The sequence below is a fragment of the Macaca thibetana genome, chromosome 4, assembly GCF_024542745.1.
Source record: "Macaca thibetana thibetana isolate TM-01 chromosome 4, ASM2454274v1, whole genome shotgun sequence".
Taxonomy (NCBI): Eukaryota; Metazoa; Chordata; class Mammalia; order Primates; family Cercopithecidae; genus Macaca; species Macaca thibetana.
In genome coordinates, this window is record NC_065581.1 from 69657556 (window position 1) to 69674346 (window position 16791).

Sequence of the window (16791 nt, forward strand, 5' to 3'; positions counted from 1 at the left end):
TTTCCCATGAATTATTTCTTCATGTCACTGTTTCAACACTAAATAACATTTTTATTTCTTCTACCTAACTGTGTTCCTACTTTGTATTAAATTCACACATCCCCACCTTTGCAACTCTACACGGTAATTTCAAGGCCTGGTATCACAAAATCATTGGTACCTTATTAAACCTATTTATTCAAACATAAGCCAGATTCCTGAAGATGCATCTTTAAAAACTTAAAGTTACATTTATATATATATATATATATATATATATTTATAGATTAAATATGCACATAGAAGCACATTTTGGAAGAACAAAACTACACTTACTAGGCGGATTCCAAACATCTCCTAAATAAATTGTTTCTTTATTCACTTGTAAGATTATAGGTTTTAATGTTCTTAAAGTATTGTAACTTATCTTTCTAAGGCTTATAAAAGTGAAAATTAAATTATGGAGCAAAGAATCTACACTTTGCCTTTATGGGGTGCTTTTCCAGTCCTGTTGTTCCATGTATTCTTTTATTTTAGGAGTTACTAAATGTCCTGTTTTTTCCTGTCTTGTTCACTGGGCAAACAGGGGTAGATGGTCCCCCTCCCTAGATAGGAGACGACCTCCTAGTCCCAGGATTCAAATCCAGCATGCGTCTCCGGAGAATGACAGGTACTAGTCAACTCCTCCTCACAGACAAGTGGCTTCTAGAAGCTTATAGGCCACCAACTGAAGGATAACCAAGAGAAATGTTGAATGTGATGTGCTTTATTCCAGAAGCCACAGCCAGATATGTTGGATGTAGCCAACTCTAGTAAAGCACCTCAGAATATTTACTGAAATGAGGATAGCATACAAATGGCAGAGTTTAAACACAGTGAAGTCAGGATCCATTGAAAGAATGTTCTGTTTTGAAGAGCATTTGATTGTGTTTTGAATTTCTGGAAACAATTTAAATACTGTTTTTGTTGACAAGTAAATAAATAAAAATTCTCAGGTGCTTTAGATTATACTAAAATCTGTCACAGAGCCTATTGTTTGTTATATTGGTTGATGGTTTTATCTCAGTTGTCTTGTTTTGCTGCTGTGTACACTCAACAATGAGGTTTAGGCTTTGATTATATTAAGAAATGTCTGTTTTATAAAGTAAAATACCTGGTTTTTATATATTTTATAAATATTGTATTGTTAAACACAATATTGTCCAGGGCTAAGGCGTCAGTACACAAGGTAGGTTTTTAAAAATAGCATCAGTGCTTTGAATCCACTTTATGCTGATATGTCAGAAGTGCCACAACATATATTTTCCATTACTTTGTTCTTCTCAGTTTGAAGTTGACCCAGTTTTCCTATTTTATGGTGTTTATAGGCTTTATCTTTAAATGTGTTTTCCTGACTGGTCACAAAGGTTTTTGGGTGTTTGAGATGCTTCTCTTCTGGTTCAAGCAGAAATTCAGCCAACACATTGGTAATATTTATTCAGCAGATAAGTAGATGTGGTATCTCAGAAGCAGCACAACTAGTCATGTAAACATACAGATTTTTTTTAGTATCTGTATGTATAGCAGAGTAATTTAAGCCCTAGTTAAGCGCGATACAATTTATTTTCTGTGTTTGTAAACAATCAAGATATCCTCAGGATTTTAGCTTGAAAGAAAAAGGAAACATTGTCACCAAGAAAAAAATTAAGGTTGTTTTACGGATATTGGAAAATACTACAAACTGATATTTTATGAAGGTTTCAGGAAAGTTTTAGCATCTTTTAATCTCTAAGATACTTGCCTCAATGTGATTTATACTTACATATTTGGAAATTAAATGTAATTCTTTCTGCTACTGTCTGATTTCTAGGATAGAAATTCTGGGACTAGAAAAACTAGTAACAAATCTAAAAAGTGTTACAAATGTAGAGTCTTCTCAAAAAAGAATATGAAATAATTGTGCAAATTAAATAAAAATTTATATCTATATTGCTACTCATTTATTCAATAAATACTTACTGTACCCCTACTATGCACCCTATTCTAATGACTAGGTCACAACAGTGATTAAGACAGACAAAGTCCTGGCCATCATGGAACTTAGAATTTTCTTTTAGAAAAGATAATTCTGTGCCAGGCATGGTAGCTCACACCTGTAATCCCAGCACTTTGAGATGCCAAGGCTAAGTGGGGAGGATTACTTGAGCCCAGGAGTTTGAGACCAGCCTGGGCACCATAGTAAGACAGCACCTCTGCAAACAGTTTCAGAATTAGCTGGGTGTGGTGGCACATGCCTGTAGTCCCAGCTACTCAGGAGGGTGAGGTGGGCACACAATCTGTGAGCCCAGGAGGTCAAGGTTGTAGTGAGCCATGGTCATACCACTGCATTCCAGCCTGGGCAACAGAGTGAGACCCTGTCTGCCTCTCATCCCCAAGAAAATAAAAAAAGAAAAGATAATTCTAGAAAACCTTTGTGTGTATTCCAAAACAAATAAAATAGTAGATTTCATCTTCTGTATTGACTGAGTATAGGAAAATTAAACATGATGATCTTTGTAATGAATATAAATGTAAGTTTACCTGGGCATTGATTAAGCAAAATGGAAATTCAAATAATACTTTTAGTTCTTACATACATGTTATTAGCTGAATTTACTGGCATATGAATTATTCCATTTGATTGTCTAGATTGTATATATAACTATAAGAATAGATTTTGGGAACAGAAATGATCCTTTTAGATAAGATTATTAAAATAAATTCTTACTAAATACATAATTTTGAGTACATATTTTGCTTTTTTATGATGACATATTTATAGATAAGTCCTATGTTCAACCAAAATAAATACGTTTTATATCTCTTGATACTATTATTTATTTCTGTAAAGAATAGAAAATTATTACAATTGTATTAAAATATAAGATAAATATGTACTTATAAAATGAGAGATAAATTATGTCAACTAATGTTACATTCATAGGTTACCAGGTCAACCACTTGACAAATCATAATGAACACTGGCATTTCATTTCTCATCAGCTCTGATTTTACTCATTCAGAAGTTTCTGCCAATTTCTAAATGAAGTAAATATGGCATGAGATTTGGATATAGTGAATGTTCATAAGAATTTAGGCATTAGGTGACTTTTATCATTGGACACTGGTAGCCAGGAAAATATTCTAAAGTTAATAATAATTTATACAATTCAGTTTTGGATATCTTCTATCAGGGCCGTAGTTGATTATTTTGAAAATAACATTGTAATGCAGAACGTAAATTATTCCTTAAGAGAGTTCTCCAGTACATTCAAATAAACTGAAAAGTATTTAGTTGCCCTCTTGTTTCCCACAGCATATATTTGTACACAAACACATAATGTTTAGTGAACTATTTCTCCATAATTTAATTTTAGTAGTAAGCATTCTCAGTTTTATCTCAAGTGATACCATAGATTTATTTGGAATTAACATGAAGATAGGTTTATCTAAGAATATTTTCTAGAAATTGAGGAAATTTAAAACATTGATGAAGAAAAAGTACATAAATTTGGAATCCCAGGGCATATTTCTGATTTTAAAATTATAGTGAAAATTTTCTTGTAGTTTTATTTCTAAAACTGTTGACCCTTAAAAAAAATCATTCCAATAACAAAGCATCTCCTTATAAATAACATTATTTTAATACATGAAAATACTAATGAATCTGTATATATGTAATTGTATGAGTTTTAATTAAACTTAGATTGAGTTGTAGCTTGAAATTAACCAAAATTTGTCAGTAGCCATTTAGAAAAAATATATTTTAATATGGCCCTGAAGCATCAGAGTTCTGAGTTTAGTGCTTACAGTTTAATCGGTCATCTTTAAGAATGAAAGGCCAGTGTAAGTTATTATTGAATAAAACTCTAAACTATTTTGGTAAATGTTTTATTCAAGAAAATGCAATATTTTCATTGGGTCCATTTTGAGGTATATTTTAACATGTCACTGGCTTTAACAAATTACTGGAGTTACTATCTTCAACATTTTGATTGAGAATGGTATATATACGTGTGTGTGTGTATATATATGTGTGTGTGTGTATAGCACATTAAGACAGTATAAGCCATCTAAGTAGTCAGCCATATATATACACACATGTATGTATATACACACATATATATGTATATATGATTTTTAAGGGTACAATTTAGTAGTGCTTAACTCAAATACCAAAAATATTTGGTAAAATAATCTTATTTCCAGAACTTTAAATTTTTCAGTTAAGTAAAGCATCCCACTATATTTAATTTCTGAGTTGTTCTGCTAAAGTGGCTCTAATTTCTTTTGCAGATAACCAAATTTGTGTGGTTTCCTATGCCTATCAGTTGGTAGCAGCTACTTGTCTATAAGAATCCTCAACCAAAAGTGTCAAGTGGTTTCTTTTGATTTAAAATGAATTAATCTTATTCCTCCTTTGAAAATATTCTGGGACAAACAAGTCACAAACTTTTTCACTTCCAGGATTCATGGCAGTTGCCACATATTTTCAGAGTTGGTGTAGAACCACTTATAAATAAATTCAGTATGTTACCTTATTTCTTTTTGATCTATAACATCCTTTATTATCTGTGCTTTTCAAAAATACTCTTTGAATGAATGAACAAAGTGTATCCATAAACTAAAATATGGTGAGTCTATTTAATAGCTACAGTCATATACATAAATATCAATAATATACAGGAAGGTAAATGTATCTTAATTGCATGCATCCATCTTCACTGCATAGGAACATCTCTTATTTAGGTTGATTCTATTCCAATTTAATTTTTCCTTCCCAAACTTAATGAGTAAATAGGGTGATAGAAATTTGCATTGCACATTAAGACAGTATAAGCCATCTAAGTAGCCAAAATATAGACAGATATATTCTTATGATACAAGTGTTAGCTCTAATTAAATGAAAACATTATGTAGTAGACTTTTGCTACACTATTTCCAAAGCAAAAGAAAAGTCTACTACGTAATGTTAATTTTGTCCTTTAATAACATTTTAGTATTAATTTTGTCATTTAATAAAATTTTAATGCCTTCAGAAAAGCTTTATTTACCAATGTCTTTAGGGAGTTACCCTAACTGAAATTAGATATTGAAAAGGAAAAGAAAACATATAAATTTTTAACAATTATCTCTGCTTTTCATCAGTTCATTTTATGAATCTTCACACTAAATTAATAGAGAGGAAATAATCACTGAAAATGGAACTTCAAAAGAATTGAGGTTTAAGTAGAAACATCCCATTTTCTGATTTTTACTCTTGCTTTGATTTAATAATAAAATAATTGCTCTGTACCTCACATTTGAATGTACCTTTATAGCTTTAAAAGAATTTCTTTAGTACACTGTGAACTAGAAAGCATAAGGCCAAAAATTACATGACAATTCAGTTGTGAATAAAGGGAGAAAAACTCAAGATTTCTGATTCTTGCATGTGTAAACCAAGTAAATATTCTTTATGAATAATACTGTAAAGATAAAAAACTTATACCAGAACAAAAAAGCATGTTTAGACTTAAAAAAAGTCTAATGACTATAAACATAATGAAAACACTGAAACAGTCTTGTCTTGTTCAATCGTGCCCAGGGATCTCTCAGGTAAACATCTAATCATTCAAAGTGAACATGTGGCAGAGTCAGCAGATAACTTAAGCACTTAGGGGTGTGATGGTGTTATCCTCATCAACTTATTAAGGTCTGTCATAGCTTGGATAAGACACTTAAACTTTTATGGACTAACTTTCCTCGTCTCTAAACTTAACTAGTTATACATGGGATAGTGGAATTTTAATGTCTATAGGATTTTAATGTCTATAAAATTCCTATGGATTGTTCTAACTTTTCCTATTTTACATATCTCAATCCAATTTATTCTAAGAAATGGCTGTGTTAAAATATACAATATTTTGGCTATAATTTAGGATTGAAAATAGAAAATAACGTTAGAATTTTCTATTTTATTCTCTTCTCCTTTACAGGAAATTATTGCAATTAAGTGCATATCATTTTAACTCAATTTGCATATTCTTTTAAGGGGTTAGAAGAATTGTAAAGACATATCCTTTGTAGTTATCTTTAGGAGAATCTTTAATGAAAGTAAATTTCATTGATATTTGAAGAGAAAAAAGGGGCATCCTCAATAAGAGGGTTAAAAATGAAAACAAAAATTAAAAAGTTAGATTATGAGCCTTTGCATGAATATTTGTTATCCAGTTATAGAGCACTGGCTCTGAGTTTTATATTTTTATAGATGAGTAAGAAAAGTCTTTGCCTTCAAAAAACAAATATTTAAAGCAATATTTTAATAGCACCACTTGCTAATTCCAAGTAATGCAAAAAACAGTCAATTCTAATTCTATGTAATACTACAAAAACTACAAATACTACAATACTAAGTACTACTGAAATATTTAAAATTAGCAAAATCTGTGCAGTGGTAGTGGTATTATGGCCACTCTTTAGGTAAAAGAAAACTAAAGCATGGAGACATTAAGTAACTTCACCAAAATCGCCTGACTAGCCAGAAACAGAGCTGAGATTACACCCAGTCTGACTCTAGAATTAATTATTTTAGCCACTTATGCCAGAGATACATGATTACTGCTGTTCAGATTATGGACATTCAGTTCACCTCCTGGCTAGATGTTGAATGACCATGTAAGCTAGAACAAAGTAATCTCTAACTCTCAATTTGCTTATTCCTAAAAAGAATAAAAGAGTAGTACCTACTTCTGAATTGGAAAGAAGGTATAAAATAATGCAGATAAAGTGGACATGCTAGCACAGAGAAAGCTCTCAGTAAATGTTATATATTAGTAATATCATCATCACTGTTTTAACAATCATTGATTACTGTGATGATCTAATATATGAATCCATTACATTTTAGGAGATGAAAAGAGGAGAAGGAGTTTGAAAGTTTCACAGAGGAAATGAAATACCAATTGGGTCCAGAAATTAATAGAAGTTGCCAGGGATCAGAAGAAAAGCAGGCTATTTCAAAAAGATGCCTATAACCCTTTGATTGTGCAGAAGTCTTATTCAAGGGCCCACCAGATTCTACACGATTTCTCTGTCTTCTCCTATAAAATTTTTCATCTGAATCACCTCTCTTGACCCCTGCCTCCTTATTATTTCTTATTATTTCTTCCCTTTTCCTGAGATACTTTTTCTCTAACAATATACATGGCTATCTCCTTCACTTTACGTCTTTGCCAAAATGTCACCATTTCAATAAGTCCTTTCCAACCACCCTACTTAAAATTGCAATCTGCCCCTGCCCCTAAACTCCCACCTTCTTACCCTGGTTTACTTTTGTTGTTGGCATGTATCACCTTTTCCCATACTATATAATGTACTTATTTGAGCTACTTTTTGTTGTTTATTTTTTGTCTTGTATCAACAAAATGTACATTTCTTGAAGGTAGAGAGAATTGTTTTTTTTTTCCACAGACATATTCCAACCACCTAGAACAGTGCCTAGTACATATATATGCACAAGTGTTTGTTGGATGATTGAATGAATGATTGGAAATCTTAACGACAGTGAGTTTTGTGGGTCTTCCTGAATCTGTCCGCTCTCATCTGCTCTACTTGTGTTGAAGATGAGAAAAGGAGCATTTGATCTTCCAGTCAGTTGCCCAAGCACTGTGGGGACCAAGCGTAAATTTCCCATAACTATATTTTTATTTCGAGCTCCAATACCTCCTGAGCCTGCAGATCTAATTACCAATCCACTCTTCTCCCCTTACTTCTCATCCTCCCGCTATGCTTATGCCTTCTTCCCTGTGCTTCAGGAACAAGATTGCATTCCCAACAACATCTCCCATTGATTTCAGCCATGAAATCAATCATGAAGTCTCTGCCCACCTACCACCCATGATCCCCTCTCCTGACCATAGAAGCAATCAGGTAAATAAGAACCTTAATGTCAGAGAGAGAGAGTCATCTGTTAGTGATTTCCTGGCACCTGATTTCATGGTTTCATTTCTTCATTCCAGAACAAAGATACACCCATAAGGCGTGTGTCAGAATCTATCTCTTCCACTCTCTTTGCTGTATAGTATATAACAGAAACAGCTTAGGAGCCAGATAGACTTAGATTTTAATCCTAGCTTTGCCACTTTGTAACTGAGTAGCCTTTCCCTAAGCCTATTTCTTCATCTACAAAATGGAAATGACACATTCTTAAAGGATTTTCATGGAGTTTAATACGTTCATACCCCCCCCTCAGTGCCTGCCATAGTTATCCCTCAATATATTGAGTACCCTCTTTTCCAACTAGTAAGGGAATATGATGTCTCCTTCCTCTATTTCTTCCTTTTTTATCTTAGAAGTGGGATGTCAGATTAACACGAGTCTGAAAACACACAGCGGAAACGCTGAATTGAAGGGGCAAGAGAGTGTGAACACAATTTCTGGCGAAAGTGGAAGGGATTGGGAGAGATGAGCAGTCACAGGCTTGTACCTTGATATGTGTTCCTAGTGCCTAGCAGAACTTGGTATATACTAGATACTTAATTAGGATGTCACACATTAATAAGTAAAGACAGATACTTGTCTCAACATTGTTGGGGGAAAGGGATTATCAGTAAAGAAAAATAAGCTTAATTTGTAGATAATAACATTAGATACACATTCTTAGGGTTTCACTCTTTTTGTGTAATAAGTGTGAGCTTCTTGACCACAATATTTTACATTGCTTATTTCAAATATATGGTACGTCAGACATTTTAGGCTAATTAGACATACGTAAGCTGCCGTGGAGAAGCAAACTTTTTATAGAAAAATTATTTCTGTAGGAAAAATGCATTTCAAATGTTCAGTGTACATATGTACTTTTAAACAGTAGAATAAACTGGGGACTGTGGTTTGTAATGTGATTAAAATGCTATGTGCTTTTAAAAATACTATATAATTTATAGAAGCATCTTTATGAAAAATTTTTTAATGATTTTAATAGTTTATATAAATACTTTCATTTATGTAAAACGTCTTTAACTATAGCATTTTTCTTCTCTTTTCTTCACAATTTGTGGGGAACAGAACGAAAAAATCTTTGTAGCACCAAGTTTCAACTTGTGAAAGTGGAGGGCATTTCACCCCTTTGAAGCCTTTCAGCACCTAAACTATTACCATCATCACATTTATCATTACTACGTTTCACCATTGTATTTGTTTGGTCATCGGCAGAGGCTGAGTTGCTCAGTAGGAGTTCATATTGTAGACATACTTGTCTAGACTAATGAAATGTCAGCTTCTCACATCTTCTGTTGGGCAACTTGTGTCTTCCACTTGGCACCAATTCTGGTTTTCATTTTATTTATTCATTCATCATTCATTCGTTTATTTATTTTTGAAAAGTACTGACTGACAAAATCATTTAGGTAATATAGTTGCCATTTTTCATGTCTGTTGCGTTTATCATTGTATGATGTTAATGTAGCTTTATTCATCATATATTTTGTGTTTGACATTTCATTCCACAGGCACTCCAGAAAGTCTGAAAGATCTAGCATCCAAAAACAGACTAGGAAAGGCACTGCCTCTGATGCAGAAAGGTAGGCTTGGTATTGTGGTGTGCTGACATCTTCCATTTTATGAGTATATTTAGGGGTGCTGTCACTCTCATTTTACATGATCAGTTCTTAAACACAAATTGTGATGTTTAAAGGCATTCATGTAACTAAACCTACTCCTAAATGGAAATGATCTCATTGAAGAAGAGAAGGATAATTTCAAGGCATTTCTTAAATCTTAGGGTTCAAAAAATAATTATGTATTTCTCTTAGTGATCATTCTGATTACTAATAAGGATTAAATCCATACTCATTCCTATATACATATTAGAACATTAATATTTTGTTTCTGATATCATTTTAAATGTTACCAATGAATGTAGTGCCTGGAATATGCAAATTATTGACTGTCTTATTTATCTAAATAATGCCATCTTTTAAAAAAATCACTTTTCTACAAATGTATATTCTAATATTCTACTGGTATATTATAACCAAGGATATACATTGAGTTAGTGTAAAAATTATAAGGGATTGCTAACCTTTTGTTTGCAATTTGTCCAATTCCACAAAGGTTTTAAGTATGTTTAGGTACAACATATTGACACTTTTTGTTGTTAACATAGTGTAAAAAGATCTAAGAATTGCAACTAACATATATTCATTCACCCATTCATTTATCCAACAATGATTGAGAGCATGTAAAGGGACACAGATGTAAATAAATGAGTGTATTCAAGTATCACAGCTTTCATTATAGAGGTATGCACAGGTACAGTATGAACATAAGGAAAGGTGTGGGGTAAGAATGTAATTAGGAAATGCTTCATAAACAGATGTCCCTTGAGCTAAATCCAGATACATAAAAGTATGTGTGAAGAGTGGAGTATTCTAAGAGGAGACAACGTGAGAAAACACTGAGATTGGAAATATTTTCTTGAGTTTGGGGAAATGGTACCAGTTTTGGGATGGAGAACAGGATTCAGTGGATAGAAAAAGAGGCCTGAAAATAAAATCAGAGAAATTCTGAGAGGTTAAATGAGTGACATCACTATGCCATGTTAATACCATGCTAAAGAATTTCAACTTCTTTATTGATCTGTGAGCCACAGGTGTACTTTAAACATGGGAGGCAGAGGATCTGTTTTGAGTTCCAGAATTATAAATCACTTTGATTTTTGGAAGGTGGACCAAAGGACCTAGGGGTAGATGCAAGGCATCAGCCAGGCTATCCTAATAGGCCTAGTAGAGATAGAATTTGTACAATTCAGTGATTCATTCATTTAACAGATATGTACCAACTATGTGCTAAGTTCAAGTAATAAAATAACAAGTAGCAAAAAAGAAAAGCTTTCCAGAGGATATTAACACTGAGTTGAGATCTGAAAAATGAGTAGGTGTGAAACATATCAACGGATATGGTAGGTAAAAGGGAGATGAAATTTACTTCTGGACAGTGGTCCGTGGGGGTATGACTATTTAGGGAACTTGATTCACAATGGAGTAAGGATACAAGGGGACTCACAAAAAGTGTTGAGTAGTAAAAGGAGTTGGACTTTGAGGAAGGAAATTGATCGATTGATAGATAGATAGCCTTTGATGAACCAATGTTTGTATTTTCACATTCTTTAATCCCAGCTCAATTAACTGCAATTTCTTTACCATCATTGTAAATAACTATGATTTCTTAGATAAATTTTCAGTCTTCAACCATCATTTTCAGCCCCCTTTACAGAATTTCAATTATTTTGATATGACTAAACCTTTTCCTTGAAGTTGTGTTCTTTTAATTCTATTCAGTATTCTTTCATTCATTTTTTTAAAATACTAGTTGAAGCTGGGCGTGGTAGCTCACACCTGTAATCCCAGCACTTTGGGAGGCCAAGGCAGACAAATCACCTGAGGTTGGGAGTTTGAGACCAACCTGGAGAAACCCCATCTCTACTAAAAATACAAAAGTAGCTGGACATCGTGGTGCATGCCTGTAATCGCAGCTACTCAGGAGGCTGAGGCAGGAGAATCGCTTGAACCTGGGAGGCGGAGGTTGCGGTGAGCTGAGATTGCATCATTGCATTCCAGCCTGGGCAACAAGAGCAAAACTTCGTCTCAAAAAAAAAAAATTACTAGTTGAGTGACTACTGTGTGTAGTTATATATTAAGGATATATCAGTGAACAAGTTTTTTGGCAATAGTATACTATTTTAGAAAATGAGATGATGTCAGAGTCAACTGGAGGTGCTTAACTCCAGATTAGTGATATTGAGGCATCTGCCTTTGCAACTCTGAAAGTAATCTGTGAATAAACACTAATCCTCCAATCAGAATAGCAAGGATTTGATAGACTTTCATTTTCAAATGTATGGCACTTACGAATTATATTCCTAATACTCTTGCCTTTCTTTTGCTTATAGTTTAAAGTAGAAAGCTGTAACCTTTTAGGTGTGCTTGATTATAATTAAAGCTTTTCATTGATTTTTATTAGAGTGTAAGCTACATGCCTAGTTTCTGTGTGAATTGTTGAATAGCAAGTTACAAAAGAAGAACTGTCCTGGGTTTTCTAATTTATGTTAGCTATGAATAAGAGCTATCAAGAAGATACCTTGAATTTACATCTAGCTACACGTGAACCGAAGACACAGTATAAATGCTTTGGACACTGACTCCTGGCCTTTGAGAGTTGATAACTTCCCAAAAGGAGTCATACTACACAGTTTTGCATTGGTTTCTGGCAAAATTTGCTGTTTAATGATCATAATTTTAGAGGCCTTTTATTGCCCTCAACAAACGTAACCTCATGACAGATAGCCTTGTAAGAATGTATTTCGAAAGAGATGATGACCAGTTGTTGTTAGGAGACAAGTAGAACTGATTTATATCTTTTGTGCCAAGCCACTTAAGCATCATATTTTCTTGGGAAGCTTCTTGATAAAAGTCTAGCTTTTCATGTTCATGTGAATTCACCCATGAGAACTGCTGCCCATCATTTCTGCATTCCATTCTAGTGACTTCTCTTCTTGTGGAAACTACACTCTACATTCTAACTGGGGGATGCTTTATTTCTTTATTGGGACTACTATTTAAAATTGCTTACATAGGCATTTTATGGTGTCTTCTTGCAAAAGAGCCTGTGCAGGCCTGTAAGGGACCAGCACAGTAGGAACCACTTTGAAAATTTGACCTTAAATACCACATACATGTCCATCCTTTAACAAGTTGTTTAAAAACAAAAACAAAAAACAAAACCATATTTTTTTTTTTTTTAGGTTTTGGTAGAAGCAATTTACTGCAAGTCCATTTGCAGCAACAAAAATGTCTGACTAAAGATTCAAATTTTTATTGATAAGTGTGTTTTACTTAAGTGTAAATCAAAACTCTAGTCTTAGATGAAGGAGAGTAGGCATGGATTGAACTCAGTGGTAAATGTTTAGATACATATTTGGAGATGGTGAACTAGAGTCAGGCATATATAAGTTTGAATTAAACCTCTCTTTTTTTTTTTTTTTTTTTTGAGAGTCTCGCTCTGTTGCCCAGGCTGGAGTGCAGTGACATGATCTTGGCTCACTGCAACTTCTGCCTCCCAGGTGCAAGTGATTCTCCTGCCTCAGCCTTCTGAGTAGCTGGATTACAGGTGCACACTACCATGCCCAGCTAATTTTTGTATTTTTAGTAGAGACAGGGTTTCACCATGTTGATTAGGCTGCTCTTGAACTCCTGACCTGGTAATCCGCCTGCCTCAGCCTCCCATAGTGCTGGGATTACAAGCGTGAGCAACCATATGCGGCCACAAACCTCATTTTTTAAAAAGGAAGAGATACAGATATACATATTAGAGTGGTAGTTGTTAAATACCATTGTCCATATATTTTGATTCCACAAACTCTCAAACACAGTTCTGTTAAGTCCTGCCAAATAATTTGATACTTGGACATATGATTTGTGTTATAAGATTCATGGTACATCCTGAGATGTGAAATTACCATTTTTTTCTCATGATACGCAAACAATCCTATCTCACTAGACAGAAAAGAGAGCAAGCATTGGAGCTGGACAGACCTGTGTGGATCCTGCCTCTACCACATTTTAGCTGTTTCTCTTTCTCCAGGTCACTGTATGACCCTCAGTCATAAAATAAAATAAAATAGTAATAATAACACTTCCTAGTGTGTGAGAATACAAAAAGGTACATAGGTATATACTTGTGTGTGTACACATATAGATACATGTATGCATGAATACATGCAGCGTGCCTGCATATGCGCGCAAACACTTTCAGTTCCTGTCATGAATAGATGACCCTATATTGATCCTCAGTAAGGAACAGCTGTTACTGTTATGTTATTTATCCATCCTACACTCCCTGTTTCATTCTCTAACAGGTTGTTCTAAATCTCTGTCATTCTTCTTAACATCCTTACATTCTTAGCACACCCCATTTCACTGAAAAGATCAGGGCACAACAGCCTGGATTCTTTCAACTTTACACCCTGTGCCTCAGAATTTCTTGATTAATTGTCCTTTCCTCTTGCCTAAAAACAAGCTATACTTGGTTCTATTATCTCTCCTCTGCAAAACCTTGCTCTTCTCTCTCCAAGCTCTGCATTTTTCCTCTCCCCAGCTTCCCCTTCATAATTCATCATTGCTACCACATTCCTTTCTTCCTCTGGCAAAGTGGCTTTCTGTGCTTCTCTTTTGGTCTGTGATCTCATGCTTGTTACAGAGTGGCTGGGGGCAGGAACTCTTTCATTATTGAGGGACTTTTCATGTCAAAGAAAAAAGCATATCTTGTGCTAAACGATTAACGTCAAACATTACAGGCTGTTTTCAGACACTGCAAACCTTGTGGTTCAGGAGATGGAACACTATATGTGGTTGAGCTGTGAATATTCACCCAGGAAGCCATTTATTTGCTCCTGAAATTGCTTTTTATACTTTTGCCATTTAGTTTGGTGTCACAGCAAGTTCACCTAAATTATTTACATTTCAAGTCACATTTGAGTTTTTCTTTTAGTGCTTGTGAATTGCTTTAAGGAATGGAGCAAGATTTAAGTGAAATTGTAATATCCATGACATTTCTCAGTAATAAGGTGAAAACTGTGTAATTCCATTTGCAAGCCACGTTTAGAAAGTGTATCTTGAACAAGGATTGAAGTTTATTGTCATGATAATGGCTTTCAAAGAGTAATAGATAAAACTCTTATCGCTGGAAAGGACTTGATGATGTACTCTATCCCATAGAAATTAATTCTATATAGTTGAGTTAATGTCGATAGTCAATTTAGAATAAACAGTTTTAATATATAGAACACTATGAGTTACTTTTTATTTTAATTTGGAAATTGAGGAAACAGCCCAGGTTTCAGGGTTTGAACTATAGTGTGATAAAGCACTAATTGATAGCTCAAGAAAGTAAAATACACTTTTATTAAAAATCTAAGCTGAACATCTTTTTGTTATCTTCAACCTGACTTTTTCCCGTTTTGTTGTTCTTAAATGAATAAATACTCAGAATCAAAATCATTATAGCTTTTAAAATAATTTTACTTAAAAGAAAAAGAAAAATTGCCAATCTGAATAGAAGTTGAATGACACTGCTTTATGTGCTTTTGGTAATAAATATGTATTCTTTGTTCTCACACATTTTTAGTCACTAAGTGAATTTTACAGTATTGCTTTAAAAGGGATAAGGTATCATTTTATTTCTGTCAAAATAATACATGCTAGGTATTTTAATCATGCATTTTGTTTAAAATATATACCAAAATCAATGAAAAAGGCCAAAGCATGCCTTTATAAAAATAAGTACGTATATATAAACATCGTTTTTTAATTTTTAATTCATTAATTGGCTTTACAATAATTTTAAACACCATAGTAATATAATCATCAAAATATGGATACATACATTTTCAGATATTGTTATATCTGAGAGAACATGTTTTTATCCATATTTAAGCCATTTATATTTAATCAGATGTATAATTAATGAAGCATTCTCCATCTTATATTGTTTTAATTTTTTTGTCTACTTAGATTAACCTCAAAAGGCAGCCTTCTTCTGTTGTTTTTGGCATAGTCTTGCTTATTAGAGTAAAATTATGAACATTGTAAAAACATAGAGGCCTACAATATTTCTTCTTGAAGGCAAGCACTTGAAGCTTCCCTGTATTCATCATCCTAATTACAGTCACTCATTCAAGCAACATACCTTTATTGAGCTCTTGCTCTCTATGCAGCTATGTTGTAGGCACTCGAGATTGAGCTCTATAAAACAAAACAAAACAAAAACAAAACAAAAAGCAAACAAAAAAACAGAGACAGGAATCTCTGCCCTTGGTGGAACATACAAGAGGTTTATTACGTTAGAGCAACACCAATTAGCCTTTTAAAACCACATGGCATTCACATTTGCAATAATAACTTGTCAGTTTGATTTGAATTCCATTTCAATAATTGCGTGATGGGTTCTCTTCTTTGAAATTACTGTCATGTATGAGTAACCAGGTTTTCCTTGGACAAATGTGTTGGTATCAAAGTTAATGTGAACCTGCTGACTGAAGATCTTTTTTGGCCCTAATGTTTTAGGGTTCTCCCAACATGTCTTTCTAGAAGGGGACACGCAGCCCCAAGAGCAACTGATCAGCCAGTCATTAGGGGAAAACATCCTGCTCGCTCAAGGTCGAGTGAGCACTCTAGTGTCAGAACACTGTGTTCTATGCACCACCTTGTCCCTGGAGGGTCGGCGCCACCTTCTCCGCTTCTGACAAGGTCGCTATTCAGTGTCCCCCTCAGCATTCATGTCCTGCCTCCGGGTGTTGGTGTGGTGTTGTACCTTCCTGAGCACTCGAAGCTTTCACTCATTTTGACACCATAACTTTTAATCCTTTCTTTGTGACACTTAAATCTCTCCCACATCCTCTTTTACTTGCATCTATCTTCACTGTGCTGGTGGTATTCTATAGTTTCTGCCAATTAGCTCTCATTGAAAATTAAATTTGGCTGTGTTATGTCCTTTCATCTGTTTGTGGCATATTCATATATAATTTTTTTAATTATGTGAAATTTTTATGATAAATTACCTGGAATTAAATGTGTGCTTACTTTAGAAAGCATAAGAGGAAATTTTAAGAATCTTTTATATGTGTTCATTAAAGTGTTAGAATGTGTTAAAGTTCTTTAGTTTGAAAAGTGTTTAAATGCCAACAGATGGAAGTCCGCATAATCCTGGGCAGTAATAATACATCTGCACACTTCTCAAATTTTTATTTGTAATTTTAAT

At 33.8% G+C, this 16791-nt stretch overlaps 1 protein-coding gene across 48 annotated transcripts in view; it reads left to right on the forward strand.

The window, feature by feature from the left end:
• RIMS1 (regulating synaptic membrane exocytosis 1) overlaps window positions 1-16791 on the forward strand; it is a 914410-nt gene that overhangs the window by 784326 nt on the left and 113293 nt on the right. For 15 of the 48 annotated variants that reach the window (XM_050786451.1, XM_050786461.1, XM_050786452.1 and 12 more), the window contains one exon: window positions 9486-9557. The exons of 18 other annotated variants lie outside the window; for them this stretch is intronic. In XM_050786451.1, coding sequence (XP_050642408.1) covers window positions 9486-9557 — 72 coding nt within the window. Of the gene's footprint in view, window positions 1-565; window positions 650-9485; window positions 9558-16097; window positions 16281-16791 lie in introns of all 48 variants that reach the window. 15 more of the 48 variants (XM_050786418.1, XM_050786450.1, XM_050786449.1 and 12 more) reach the window with 2 other exon arrangements.